This window comes from Hyalella azteca, unplaced genomic scaffold (genome assembly GCF_000764305.2).
Source record: "Hyalella azteca isolate HAZT.00-mixed unplaced genomic scaffold, Hazt_2.0.2 contig12444, whole genome shotgun sequence".
Lineage (NCBI taxonomy): Eukaryota > Metazoa > Arthropoda > Malacostraca > Amphipoda > Hyalellidae > Hyalella > Hyalella azteca.
In genome coordinates this window covers 126724-141618 of record NW_025942403.1, presented here as the reverse complement: position 1 = coordinate 141618, position 14895 = coordinate 126724, and the positions used below count along the sequence as shown (strand labels likewise).

General features: G+C 39.6%; 3 protein-coding genes across 4 annotated transcripts; all 3 read left to right on the top strand.

The window, feature by feature from the left end:
- Nucleotides 1-4042: 4042 nt before the first annotated feature.
- Nucleotides 4043-6400, top strand: LOC108676135. The gene is made up of 3 exons (XM_018164176.2): nt 4043-4221; nt 4713-4827; nt 5029-6400. The coding sequence occupies exons 1-3, from the start codon at nt 4186-4188 to the stop codon at nt 5850-5852; spliced, it is 975 nt and encodes a 324-aa protein (XP_018019665.1). The 5' UTR covers nt 4043-4185; the 3' UTR covers nt 5853-6400.
- A 1399-nt stretch (nt 6401-7799) lies between these two features.
- LOC108676145 (mucin-1) lies at nt 7800-10383 on the top strand. Of its 2 annotated transcripts, XM_047883274.1 has the most exons (4): nt 7800-8704; nt 8953-9450; nt 9511-9873; nt 9904-10383. In XM_047883274.1, exons 1-4 carry the CDS (start codon nt 8389-8391, stop codon nt 10161-10163), a joined length of 1437 nt encoding a protein of 478 aa, XP_047739230.1. In that variant the 5' UTR covers nt 7800-8388; the 3' UTR covers nt 10164-10383. The 2 variants fall into 2 exon arrangements, with proteins under 2 accessions (XP_047739230.1, XP_047739229.1); XM_047883273.1 differs by having other exon boundaries at nt 9511-10383.
- A 2260-nt stretch (nt 10384-12643) lies between these two features.
- LOC108676132 lies at nt 12644-14611 on the top strand. Its single transcript, XM_018164173.2, has 3 exons — nt 12644-12800; nt 13369-13661; nt 13893-14611. Coding segments are annotated over exons 1-3 (903 nt in total). The 5' UTR covers nt 12644-12798; the 3' UTR covers nt 14501-14611.
- Nucleotides 14612-14895: the final 284 nt, after the last annotated feature.

Sequence of the window (14895 nt, the reverse complement as noted above, 5' to 3'; positions counted from 1 at the left end):
TATGTTCAAATTAAATATGTGAATACGTAACTATATTGGACCTGGAGACCGCACGATATGCATGTCATAACTGCTGTGCTACAACGTTCTATTTCACTATTTGATAAGCAAGGTTATTAAGTTCATGGGAAAACCATATCAATTATGCAATATATTCTGCTTAGGTCACAATTACGTCAGTGTGGGCTGGTCTTCTTGCTCAGAAGACCAGCCATTTTTACATGTTTATTCAAAATTTATAAAAAATTATCTATTATTTAGGCACATAAATTAGCGTTTATAGGCGTAGATACTCGATAAATAAATGAATTACATAATAAAATTATCCAACTCAGTTACATTCTGTCTCAGTTACTTTTACTAAACAATTAAATGGCTCCTATTCGATTTTTATTGACAATATCATGTCAGTAAATTCATCTATAGTCAGCCGCTCGTCGGCACCTGTATGGTTTACCAGAATAATAGATTAGATAGGAATTTACTACCATGTTTGTCTTTATTATGCAATTAACCACTACGCAAATCCTGAAAGATAATGAAATAACTGAGAAATTGTTTTTCCATCGATCCGAAAATAATATCAACGTTTCCTTCATAGCGATCCTGTAGTCAGTTGCTTTCTTGCCAAAGCAAGTTTGCGATCAAAATGGTAACACATACTTAAAATTCATCTCATGAATCTTGTCTGATAACTTGAACAATCGTTTTTAATTAAACCATGTTTAGACGATCAGTCATTCTTTTATATATCACGCTATATATTTTACACAATGCCAATGTCAAAAACGAAGACGATGATAATCATTACAATAAACACCGACCTATAGCTGTATTTTCAGCTCTATTCGAGTTTGATGTTTTCAGTTTTCAATAACTTCGTAAGGCTGAGGTTCTAGTATTATATTGGTCTAACCCCGCATGCTCTTGTGTCACCAGGTTCGTCTCTTCACTGACTGACTATCGTGACATGTCCTAACTTCCTGTCAAGCTCGCACTAGGAACGTCCTCTTGACGTTCTTTCTACAATCACATTTGCGTACGTTGAACTAATTGCAGTAATCAATGTCGTTCTTTATGTTCCTCATATTTTTAATATTTAATGAGAAACTCACGTTAGTCATTAATTTAATTAACAATGATGAGAGTTTAAATATTTTTTTCACTTTCATTTGATTCGCTTCCATAATTTTCATAAAACTTTAAAATTGTCTTAAAAGCATCCACGAATAAATGCTTCTCCGTAGATTCAAGAAACGTTTCTCTTAATAATTTATGAACCATTTTAAGATATTTAATTGTTGTACAAAGACGTAATTTACTTATTGCACAAATAATGGCAACAGCATTACTTTCATCATTGAACTTGAAGCATTCGTCCCTAATTGAATACAGTAAATTCTTCGTCCCATCGTATTGAATAATTAATGTAGAATTCATAATTGCCCCCAACACTAAAAAAATCGTTCTAAGACTGTCGAAACTCCTAAAGCTGTAAAATTAATCCTCGACAATCAGCTAGGGTTGCGTTGTTCATTTCAAGGCTTAACATTCTTATCAGTGGATCAACGGCTTAAGCACTTGACGTCGGCATCGGACTATGCCTTCTGTAGAAATTCGACTTGAACCACTCAGACCTCGTCAGTTGAATTTAAGTCGATAGCTTAGAATGGCTGAAGCTCTCAGTGAAATTTTAATGTTTCAGTGAGAGCTTTTCTGGAAAATGTGAGCTATATGCCCAGAGTAAGTCTAACAGTGACATTGTTAGAACAGATGACAATGTTAAACGAACTATATAAACGTGGATTGGAAGATAAATGAATATACATTTATAACGGATGAATTTAACTATGCATAATTGCATATGGTTAGCCTAAATGAATAATTGGCAAATATACTTTCAGTTTTCAAAGAGAGTGTCATTGGTGAGAACTCGAACTCAAACGATCATGCGTTGGATACAAACGGATTATTTATGATTGCATTATACATATATCTTAAACGTTTGACATTTTGAATTTACAATTATCTTCTCGTTAAATGGAATTCGAGTGAGTGGATTTAACGATCAATTTGGATTATACATATACATGTGAATTCATGAAAGCATGTAAGCTACAATCATAACCTGAATTTATGTTGGAGACACATAAGACAGTATGAACACATATTGAAAGTAACGTCGTAATTTTGAAGTGACTATGAACACATAGTTGATAGTAACGACGTAATTTTGAAGTGACTATGAACACATAGTTGATAGTAACGACGTAATTTTGATGTGACTATGAACACATAGTTTATAGTAACGACGTAATTTTTGAACACATGGTTTATGGTTACGTCGTAAGTGAGGTGTTCTATCGAAGTTTAAGAATTCGTCATATTCAACAGTATGTATTATGCATCCCCTACAATAATATTATGAGGTAGTGTTGAAGCAGACCTTAATGATGTTTGGTTGTTTCTGAAGACTGAAAGTTTTTAATTATGGGGTGTCGAGTCTAAATAAAAAAGTGGGAAAATGATGATTGGTTTCGGTATTACTTCACTCATTAATTTTGGTTACATTCTATTAGTACTCACTCGTCGATCATGATTTTACTTTATTTTATTCTGTAGGTACGTGGATCCGCTTCCAGCTTTTACTTTCAATTATTACATTCAGTCATACGAGTTCAGATTTTTTACTATTACCACTTCCCAAACCTCCTATTACAGCTTGCTTTGCAGAATATTTCAGTAAATGCATGCTAATGTCGATCTTGAGTGACGCTGCCTTATTTAACACGCATATCAACAAAAAATGTATGCGGTAAAATCAAAAGCAATTTAATTGCACGTCAATCCTAGCGTCGTATAAACAAAACCTTTTGATTAACGGTAAATACCCTAAATCATTTTCTCATTGCAACCTGCTTCTTCATTAGACAGATTAATATCCGGTTTATAACATGATCGGTCTTTTCGATAACGCTATTGCTTGCCTACACGATAAGACATCAAAGTGGCGACACGGTCAGTAGGCTCTGGGTTCATATATAACCGTGTAGTTTGATAATACAGTTAGAGCCAATATTACCCTATCGATTAATCCCCTAAATACTGATAAGCCACGCGTCTTAACGCGCACGTATGTATAAAGGCATGTACAGTCGCAGCATGTTGATCATTTAGCGCTCATCTTACTCAGTGCAACATTACTGAGTTTTTCGCTAATATTTCGTCGTGCAGTGGATTGTCGGTGTAATTATTATTAGTCGAATAAATGAATTTTGTACACTCTTATTTTCTTGTTGGAGGATTGAAAATTAATTACTCTTGATCCATTGTTAATTGATGGATCACTTGTCATCAAAATTCTTTGAGCTGACGCTCTTTAAACAAGACCTGGAGCGTTTTAAATTCGAAAAAAACTACTTTTTTGCCCCAATCAACCTGTGCTTTAACCTGTAATGTGTGATTAATCTGTAATATGGGATTAAACTGTAATGAGTGAGATGATTAGTTCTACTGAATTCGATCCTGAGTGAATTTTGTGATACTCGAGCAGCCTGGTGAATGTTGTGTCAGCTCCTGCACATTGACTTGAAGTGAATGAGACCATGCATTTCTTATTGAATATATACGGAACGTTAGTTAGTAATATATATACTGGCACAAAATTATCACGCGAACCATTGTAAAACTGGTTTATAATCGTGCAAAGTAATATTCTGACATACACCAACAATTGAATGATATTTCATTGTAAGTTCATTATAAATTCGCACTGCACATAGAAAAATACTTGCTTTTCCTCGAAGCACATTTAGTAAGCGGTATAACAGCGTAATTATGATTTGAAATTTTCTTGTTTAAAGCATTTATTTCATCCTAATTACGCAAAGTAAGCGTATTTACATCGTGGTTATGATTAAAAATTATTTTGTGGCTTGCAGTCGATGGTAGCTATTTCTAAACAGAAGTCAGAAAAATGCGCCATAGCCGTTAACCATATTTTAAAACTTCTATCCTGCTCTTCGTTTCAGGACTTCAAGGAATGATTTAAAAAGAAATATACAACGGATAAAATTCGAGCCGGTAAATTAGCGTAAAACCTAAAATTATTTTAACTAATGTGAACATACGGAAACGAAGATTTGAGCGGCTAAACTCATCGTAGAATACAGAACGTCCTCCCCAATGGAGCCCACTGCAGGTTTTCGGCCCCTCAGAGACGTGAGTTAAAATTCTTTTACTTACGAGAATAGATAATTCAGTTAAAGCCATATTGAATCTAAACTACTTAATATTGATCTTATCAGTAGTAAACAATAAATTACAATGAATTTTTCTGTTTTTAATAAATCAGAATTAATACGATACTTCGCGAGTTAATTAGCAAGCTCTTAAAAACATCAGGAATTCATTAATTAACTGGTCAACGAAATACACTATTTAGAATATTTCTGAATAACGAAGAATAAAAATGAGTATAAGAGTATAAAAAGTAATCCCACAGAAAATATAATCATCATCCCAATATAACATGTTAGATTTGTGTTTAATGCGCCGCCAATCACCGATGGGAGAACTCAGACTTTGAATAACTTATTATTTTTTCGTAGTTCACGGCCGACTTGCTAATAGTTAATAGATATTTTACCGTTAGTGCATAACTAATAATTATAAATACGCCATAATTATTCACGTGTGCGAAATGTTAACAGAGCAGAGCCAGCCTTACGCTGATGGGCTTGGGGGCGCTGTGTGGGCTGGCGGGGGGAGCCGTGCTCTACGTGCTCGGCAACGACGACTCGGGGCTTCTCGTCACCGCGGCTACCGGTGAGCAAACAAATTTTCCTATAATAGTCATTTGGATATATTAAGAATTTCTCACATCTTTTGATGCTGAATTACCTCAACTTTCATATAAACAACAGTATCAGGACATTTTCTCACGTCTTTTGATACTGAATGACCTGAACGTTCATATAAACAACAGTATCAGGTTATTTATTTCATAATAACTACTTATTGTTGCAGCACTGTTGCTGACCGTGTCTGTTGGGAGTCTGCTCATCCTGCGCAGATGTCCCGGTGTATATCATTCAATAAGTCGCCCACAAACTTCTAACAATCACGAGAGAAACCGTTCTTCAGAATACGACATGCATCCTCCCCGGTACAAATCCTCGTGGGGAAAAGCTTATGAGTCCAGCATGAAAGAGCTTGGACAAATGAATGCCCAAGACGACATGCAACCTGGATTTCATTACGATCCCTTAAATCTAGAGGAACTCGAAAGGCATCTTGAAGGCAGGAAAATAACAAAATCGAAGCAGTTTCGTATGATTTCATTATTCTTTAAAGGCAGTGCGAAAAGAAATTCTTCAACTCGAGCGTCAGGTGAGATTTCAGCACCAACGTATCGATTATTTCCTGCTCAAGAGTTGCCAACCCAATATTCACGGCAAGGTGCTTCAGGCAGCTCAAGTCGCCACTCGCCGACTGTGAACAATGTCACCGAATTGCACCGGCAGAACGCTACCGACAACCTATTCACTATCGAGCAGCAATCAAAATATTATTCCTCGTTGGACCCTATGTGTAATTTAGGGGTATTAAGATCTTTTGATTCAAGTAAAATTCACACTCGAGGGAAAAACCATGACCAAATTTCCCCTTTTAACGTCATCAAGCCTGTAGACGATGACGATGCGCTACCCTCATACAGACAAGCGATCAGGGAACTGAGAGCTGACCATCTCCTGCAACAATATGTTTGCCAGTGCCAGCAATACCCGAACGAAACACTCTCCAGATCTCTCAATGAGACTGCAGAAGTGCATTCATTTGCAATCACTTAACTTTACAAAACGAGTATTTCAAGTTTTAAATGACGCGATGATTTATTGCACGTTTTCTCTCGGGTATGGTATGGGCATACCACGTATGGCCAATATCATGTAATGAGAAATCGAGCTGATTAAATAACTCTCATGTAAAATAATTAAATGATTCCATCTTTTTATAGCCTTAAGTATAAAAGTTTAATTGAACTACTCAAAAGTAAACTGTCGATGCCCACGTTATACCATATGGCGTAATTAACTATCCCACGAAAACAGTTGATGTTGAAAAAACTATTTTCTACGATCAACGTTCAAAAAACGTATTTATGCCTTCACTGCTTCATTAAACATCCGGGTAATTCATGTAATCCTTGTGGCAACGGCATTCATAAATGATTCTTTCATCATCAAATGAAACTATGTCTAATATAGATTTTTCTTATTTAATGATCACGTTAAAAAGAAAAGAAAAGTTCCCGTTATTGTTCAGTTGTGTCGACTGTCGAGTAACGTTATAACATTACAAGATCCACATTGTGTTCTTAAAAAACGATTAACTCTGATACATTTTTATACTGCCCGCTTAATAAATTTTCAAACGTCTACTTGAACATGTTATCGAAACAGATGCAAAATAATATGAAATGAAAAGGTTAACCTGGCACATTTAAAGGTTTCGTAGGTGAAGAAAAATACGACTTAGATTCAAAGTTAATAGGGAAAGAGTGGTATTTGCTTACGGCTGCACCGGTCTCTTTCTGATAGCAGAAAGAGACCAATAATTTTACACATTCAACTACGCAATTAATAAGTGCAGAATCAAGAACTACAAAAATAGTTGTATTCAGTATAACAATATCTGCATTGCGCCATTTTAAATCCAGACTTCACAATAAGTAAAACAAAAAAATATTACTGTGCCAATTTGTTGATCTACTGCGATTTTAGATTAATTCACACAATTGTTATATAAATTCATAGTATTCAAAGTAAATGGAAATATTTTTATGTTGTAACACATGTCAAAAAATGTCGCTTCGAATTTTAGGAATCTAGCGACATTTCTCTATACCTGTGAAATTTATGTAGCGTGTCCCTTTATCAAGATTTCTGTTTCAACTTTCAACATGCCATTCCCAGGTTAGGTTACGCTGTAAGTAGACCTGTGCCCGAACGTGTGCTGCCGGAAAACTCTTCATGCATGCTAATCAAGGCCAAAGTGCGCACGATCATTTCTATGGTGGAAAATGTCCTAGACCATATAGCTTATGACGAGGCTCGCTTGTTAGAGCATCGAATCGCGTGATGAATGACTAAGTTTGGCACATTGAATGGTTTGTTATAAGATTCAGCTTGAATGTCTATATAGAATGTTGTTGGAAATGGAGGATAGACGGACTGCTCTGTAATCTGACAGAGCATTTAATTTCTTGACTTATTCAAGATGGCTATTACGTGATCCTTGAAGTGAAGTAGTGACTCCTCAAAATCTTGCAAAGGTCTCCATACCTTGGAGTTGTAGTGTCTAGCTTGGACACCGCCGGGTTTCCCCTGAATAAAAAAAAAAATTTACTACTGAATAGACCTTTATTGAGCTCACCCACAAGCTCGTGAGCAAGTTTCAACGCTCTGTGTAACTAACCCACAGTCAAACAGTTCGGAAGTCCTTAATTTTGAACAGATTCGCATGAAATTCGGTACATAACTAGTTATGTACGTCGAGAAATGGAATGGTACAAATTCTTTTGAAATTTGGTTTCCTGTTGAAATTGAACCTTAGAAAACAGAAGTTGGGTAATTCATGATGAGACTGTTAGACTGCGCTATTTGTTAGATCCTGATGATCGAACATATCCTTGTTCAGTCATTGCCTAACCGTAACACATAGAGGTTGAATACATACTAACGTTTAATTTACGTTTTGATGGGTTGGAGTGTCTAAAACCAATATGGCAAAAATGGGTTATATTCCTCTCACGGCGTAATGCTGATAAGTAGATATGTTCTAAATTTCGAACAGATTCAATCTTTATTCGGGGATTTATGAGCTGTTCGGTTGTGCAAAAAATTGCGTTCAGTGTTTAAGCTCGCTGAAGAGATCGGGACAGTTTCTATCCAGTTTTGGGAGAGCAGTTCCCTTCAGCTGCGGAGTTTCCTGCTCGCAATTACTATGGCAGTATCGTATAATGTTGTGGATATAATCCAGGTAAGTCAGGCTTGGTTATATTTTGGTTTAGGAAGGACGCCAGAAAAATCCCTCAAAACGTGTACGCGAGGTAGAGGAAGTATTTGAAGTGACTGCTGGATATGGCAAATTTTCATGCATAATTTGATATAGGCCCTGGGACTTGATGATAAACCGATATTTGCATTGTGTTGTGAATGATAGGGTTGCCCGAAACTGTCCTCGGTTATGAAACTAAAATTGAAGCGGTAACTATTTGCTATAGGAAGTCTAGATTTCCTACGGAGGATGAGCATGTTCCATTTGGTCTTGAACTGTAGTGATGCTTGTGTAATATTTTGATTCAAAAAGATTACAGATGTAGAGATGGAGCGTGATCTATCGAAAAACCTAGATCGCCTATCAATTAATGATCCCGTCGGTGGCTATGAGGATGATGACGAAGAAACTTTATCTGACCCGAATGAGCAAAGGGAAGACTTGGATCTGGACATGAGTGAAGAACGCGTACAAGTCACCGCGGCCTCGAATGACGAAGTCGCTTTGACAGAGGAGCAGCGGCTAGAAGAAAACCGAAAGGCCTGGGAAACTTACTCGCTTGTCATTTCTGGCACGACGTCGGTTTCGCATCCCGACGTCTACCGACCAGCAAGCGGCCGGTCCTACAGTGAAACAGACTTCGGTGAGCCTTATCCATAAAGTGATGAATAACACGGCGTATATTTCCAGACCAGTTATCCTCCATCTTGTCAAATGTGAACTGGAGGTCTTAACTTTATCAGGCATGCATTTTGTCTTGCTATGGTGACTGATTAATTAAAATTCTGTCCTAGTCTTTTTGAAGTTAATAAAAACATAACTTTCTGAATTGATTACCCATAATTGATTGAAATCTTAGCATTTCAGGGAAATTTCAAATCTATATTGCAGCTTATTTGAGAAATACCCCGCATCACAACTATGCACGAGATCGATCTCCCAGTCCCAGTCAAGGTTCTACTCGTCGACGCAAACCCTACGACTTTGACAGCGATCGGTTTATCTGCGGGTTTTCAGAAATATGCGGAACATTTAGCGGCGCCGATGATTTAGGCTACTGCAAGCGATGTGGCATGAGAGTTCAAATAGTTAACGAATATGTGGAGCACATCCCAGGTTCTCAGCAAGTCCCCCAGAATGCTGATCTAGGTCAATCAGCGTCAAATCCACAGATTAGAGTGAGAAGAGCTCTTGCCAACTACAGAGATGGGCGCGGCCCCACAATCTGTCCGTCAAAACGACCACCTCCACCTTGGGCATGGTCAGAGCCCAAAGTTAGTGATGCACCGCGCCGTCCAAGCTATGGTTGGACGTCGTCCAGCCGTAGGGGCTCTTCGTCGTCACTCTTCAAATTCATTCAAGGCTCTTCATCGTCGCCGAGAGCCCATGGTGGCTCTTCATCGACGCCGAGAGCCCACGGTGGCTCTTCATCGTCGCTGAGAGCCCATGGTGGCTCTTCATCGTCGCCGAGAGCCCATGGTGGCTCTTCATCGTCGCCGAGAGCCCATGGTGGCTCTTCATCGTCGCCGAGAGCCCATGGTGGCTCTTCATCGTCGCCGAGAGCCCATGGTAGCTCTTCATCGTCGCCGAGAGCGGCCCATGGTGGTTCTTCCTCGCCGTCCGGAGCCTATGGTGGTTCTTCATCGCCGTCGGGAGCCTATGGTGGCTCTTCATCGCCGTCGGGAGCCTATGGTGGCTCTTCATCGCCGTCGGGAGCCTATGGTGGCTCTTCATCGCCGTCGGGAGCCTATGGTGGCTCTTCATCGCCGTCGGGAGCCTATGGTGGCTCTTCATCGCCGTCGGGAGCCTATGGTGGCTCGTCTTCGCCGTCGGGAGCCTATGGTGGCTCGTCTTCGTCAAAAGCCTTCGCTACGTCATCAGAAAGTAGAGAAATTTTCCCGACTTTAGATGACCCTCACGCGAGAGCCACGAGGATGGAGGAGCTGTACAGTGATGCTTTATGCGCGTCGCTTGGTGATTACAGACCGAAGGAGCGGAGCGCTTCGGATTCGGCTATTAAATTTTTTGTGGACGAGCATGTGGCAGGTGGCATCAGAGCGTTGCGCCGGAAGTTTGGTCAAAAATATGCTAAAAAGAAATGATGGTTTACGATCATCTCGAGGCTTCCGAACACAGCACGTACGTGCGTCATAAGTATCTTTCATTCCTAACCGATATCGATTTTAATGACTAGCTTTGCTTTGAGTAACTTGAAACTACTAGGTGATATTTCTGATCATCGACTTGCAGCACATCGGCTTTTAATTCCCCTCCATTTTATTCCGGACTTAGTTTCTGTAATAATACATTGACGGTACCTGATCTTTCTTTTATTTGAACGGCGAATGAGTAGCAGTAGCCTACCTTGGGTTGACTAATTCGACGAATACTTATCAGTCTAATGAAGAATCGTTGATATCAGCTTTCGGCTATATAGAGACCTCTCGCTTGCGTTACTGTTCTGTTACTCAATCGAATCTTGCACCCCAGACGGTAACCGGCGAATCCCGTGGGGAAGAACATGTTTGATGAATAAGTTTGTTATCTGCTACCAGTTGAACTGTCGCATCAAGGGAGCGTATATGAATTTTATAAGGAATTGAGTAAGCTCGATGCTTGATGTTCACACGGTGTCAGGGAGTGCCCAGCTCTAATAAATTCTTGAGAGATACGGAAGCTAGTGGTAGAGTGAAGCATAGAGTTCGGTTCCTCCTTTAAGATTGGAAAGTATGGCATATACAGGATGACTAGGCCTAACCTCAAGATCCCTCGGGCAAAGTGTACAGAGAGTTCTTTTGGGCAACAGGCGAAGGTCGTCCTAAAAGCCTCGCCCCTATATAGTCGGCCCACCCAAGGCAAGCTCCTATGATAGCCTCTTGCTCATTGCCGCGACCATTGCACTACAGTGACATCCCGGCCATCCTCAAAACGTTGAGCCAGAATTACAAATTTCCTCGAGGGTTCTTAGTTGAATGGTTAGAGCTCGAAAGCAGGTGACCGGCGGTTTCCGAACAAGAGAAATAAAGCTGCAGATTAGCTGATCGTGGGCTTAGTTTGATAGATGACGCCTTTCTTGCTGGGAGTCCTCACAATTTGGCTGCCGCAGTTGGGCAAGCCATTGTACAGAACCTGTAGCGTAATTAGGCCTATTTTCGGAGGGCTTCAGCCCCTACAAATATTAAAGCTCCCCCAAAATAATTTTAGTTCATTAATTTTTTTTCTTTTCAAGTGCCGGCAAATTAAATATTATTCTGCCTTAATATAGGTTTTAACAAATATTTATACCCCCAATCATAACTGAAGCATCGTAAATTTATAATGGCTTAGCCTTCCTTTTCCTTAGAACCCCGCGGTCCTTGAAACCTACATGGAGCTCAGCCAGAGCTATCCGTGAAACCTAGTCACGCCACTCATCAGGATGCTCGAGTTTTTACATGATTAATGAGCGTTGGTTTCATCAAATAATCAAAATCTGATGGCTGGAAACATTGCGACACTAATAATTCCCGTACCTTGATATTGTTCAAAGAACTGGCTAGAAACGTAGATCGTAGAGTTTTACTCCTACAACTGTATCGGCCGCAGTCGTGGTGGTCTATAACGGAGTTAAGGCGCTCAAAATTTACGTAGGTGGAATCCATACAAATAACTCGTTGTGTCCAGGTTTCTGAGATCACTAGCTTTTCCTACAGCAGGTTGAGAGTTAGTTTTGATCGTGTATTATTTAAACCGCTAGTCTCTTCAGTGACTAGTTTAATAAATGTGCAGGTGTAATCGAGCCAATTTCACAGCACACACAGCACAGGCCAATTTGTCCCAGCTTTGATAATTGCCGCGATAACATTTCAGGAACGTCATCGTGCAAAACGCATAAAATTAATGTAAAATATTTTTAAAAAATGTTACGGGCGGAAGATGCACAATGGACTTTTTCACTAGTGAGCATTACTGAAAGAACTTCATTCCATTTGCCAACGATGACTATTAATCCATTACAAGGATACTACTGTATATAGGTTTAGCTGTCGACCATCTACCAAAAATAGTTCACTGCTTTAAGCCAAGTCTTTCTCTGAACGTTATAACTCCTAAAATGTTTTATTTGCTGCTTGCGCGAGCCATCTTCTGCCTCAGGCGGCTGGCTAACGCGTGAACCTGACTTCTCAGATCAATCAGAATTTCTTTAATAATTGTAATAATTACATGAAATATTCTGAAACATTTTGTATCCTAATCGCTAGGATGTTAAATCGTAAGCTTAATGTTACGAGAAACGATTGAAGTGCTGGTAAATCATTAGGAACAAACACGTAATTTATGTAGAAACTTGTCTATATATTTTCGTTGTACATGCAGAATTGAACTTCCTTTAAGTAGATTTGTGAGTGAAAAAGTGCATTGAAAATCAGTTCACTTTAAATAAATTTTTCGTAATATCTGTTGAAGGTTGTGTGACATAAATTATTTAACCAATTCGATCATTCATGATTTTTTCGGATTCGTTTTCAATATTTGTTGATCTTTAAATTTATTTATCAATTACATAAACATTTATGTTTGCAGACGGTCATTTATTTCAATGCACACAGCTGATCCTTTTCGATGACAGTCTTTTCTGAACACGAACCTCACAAATTCCTGAGACGAACAATTTTCAGCCTTCTCTAATTGTAACGTCTTCTTAGCGTCGTGCTTTGGTAGAGTTAGGTTATTAACGGTTCTCTATCCCGCCGAACGATGTAAGTACAAGGGTGATGTACACTAGCGGGTATCCTGACCATTTGATTGGATGCACCGTGAAGCGGTTTGTATGGAATCAAGTGACGTGATGGGCTTGGTATTACTGATAAGCCATAAAGAAACCTTGAGGTGCTGGAGGTGTGGTGGAAGGCTATGCTGGTTGACAATTATCACGGGATATTATGTGTAACTTATTCTCGGTCATTAATGTAAGTGGTTTTAAACCAGGCTCGTGAATTTGAATTTAGCAGCATTTGAACAGAGTTTTGAAGTGAAACATTCAAAGGCATCCTGATACGCGATAACCTGTTTTTTAGAATAGACGATAAATTTGCACTCTCGGTTCATGTAGAGCAGCGTAATTAGCGCCTTTAGCATATCTGGCTAAATACAGATTTTGGGGTGCCTATGAAGATTATGATAAAGCTCAATCTACGAAATGGGGTGGCATGTCGTGGTATAAAAGTTATCCGTGTCTAGCATTGTGTGGTGGTTGCATTAATTATAGAAAGATTGACAGAATCTCCTCCTGTGCATAAAATGTAAGTCACTTCATGTCATTCTCAGGTCGCTTTTCGGTGAAGAGAGCAAAGAAAATTTTTTCGACCTTCTTGATGGTTTCATAGCGGCGTACACGGCGAAGAAAGATGATGACGAGGATGATCTTGACGTCTCTAACAACAATCCTAGCTCTCTCTCCGCCAGTGCAGATGTTGCATCTTCGACGGCGCAGAACGGCAAATGTGGATCAGATGTTACTCCTGAATCTGCAGCTAAAGAAGGCGACGTTGCTGTGGAAGTTTCCCCATTCCGACGAGGCGCGAAGGAGCGCAAAACTACAGAAGAGAGATCATCTCGATGTGAGTATAGGCCGTATCTATCTAGTCATGCTTATAGTGGTTATTGCTTTATTCTATAGTAACGTTAAGACTCCTATTCTTTTTGGCAAAAACTTTTTGGAATTGAGATTTGTGCTGCGTTGAGGTAATGCATGCTGTGCAAGATATTTTTTTCTCTAGAGTTGCGAATTAGGCTTTAATACATGTCTGTAAAACTTTTAAAAATAATTCTAATAAATTTTCCTCTATCAGCCAACTTTCCTCTCGTACGACGCAGCTCCTCCGTCTCCGGTTCGCAGTCGGTGGCCAGAGACGCCCGTACTGGTTTCACGCATATGCTGGTTAAAGGGCACTTGCCTTCTACGAACGGAAAATGCCAGCACTGTTCAGAGTTCATAAGTATGGATACGCACAATTTCTTCATGAAGTGCGCTACTGGAAAGACAGACGCTATGTTCTTTACGAAGGTGTACGGTGTGGATGAATTTCCAATGAGCGGAGCACGGAAGCCCCGCGACTCGACACCTGTGCCCTGGAAGGACAACTCTGTTGATGACGAGTCTGTTAGTCCGAGTAAGACGGAGAGATCAAGGACTTCTGCCTCTTCTCCAGCACCCGAAGTTTTTCTGAAGGCGTCTTCCGGTGCACAAGCAGTCCCTGCTGAAGCAGCAAACTCCCAGAACACCTCCATTATAGAGGGAGAAACGGGCAGTGAAATGGTTAAAGTCTCGCATTCGGAGAAGCCGTGCAGAAGATCGAACATGATTGAGCTGCTGTACGACGTCGAAACGGGCACTATAGTTATGAGAGACGGATTAAGAGAACGCATAGTCAGGGAAAAGAAAAAGAAAATGGTCTAGAATTAAAGATGATGCGGTTAAATTTTAGAAGATCTGTTTAGGTCCAGTTCTCATTGCGGTATGAATAAATTTCCAATTATTGTTTCACTTCATTGCCATTAATATTTTGTATTGCAAGATTGCTTTTCATTTTCCCCATGCACAAAGCGAGAGCTACAAGAGGCCCGACAAATCTCTCCCGATTTTTGAGGATGGCTATTTTACAAGTCTCTATCGTTATTTAAATGTGCTAAGTATGGTTTCCAATTAGACTAATTAGTCACTTCATGATTGTTGTACTATGCGAAAATAGTTTCATTGCGACACCCCAGTTCAGGAACGGTGGAAAATTGTGCACAGAGTTGCTTCCGTACTAACGCGAAAGCAATATAAATGGAAGCTGAACCACTGCCTAA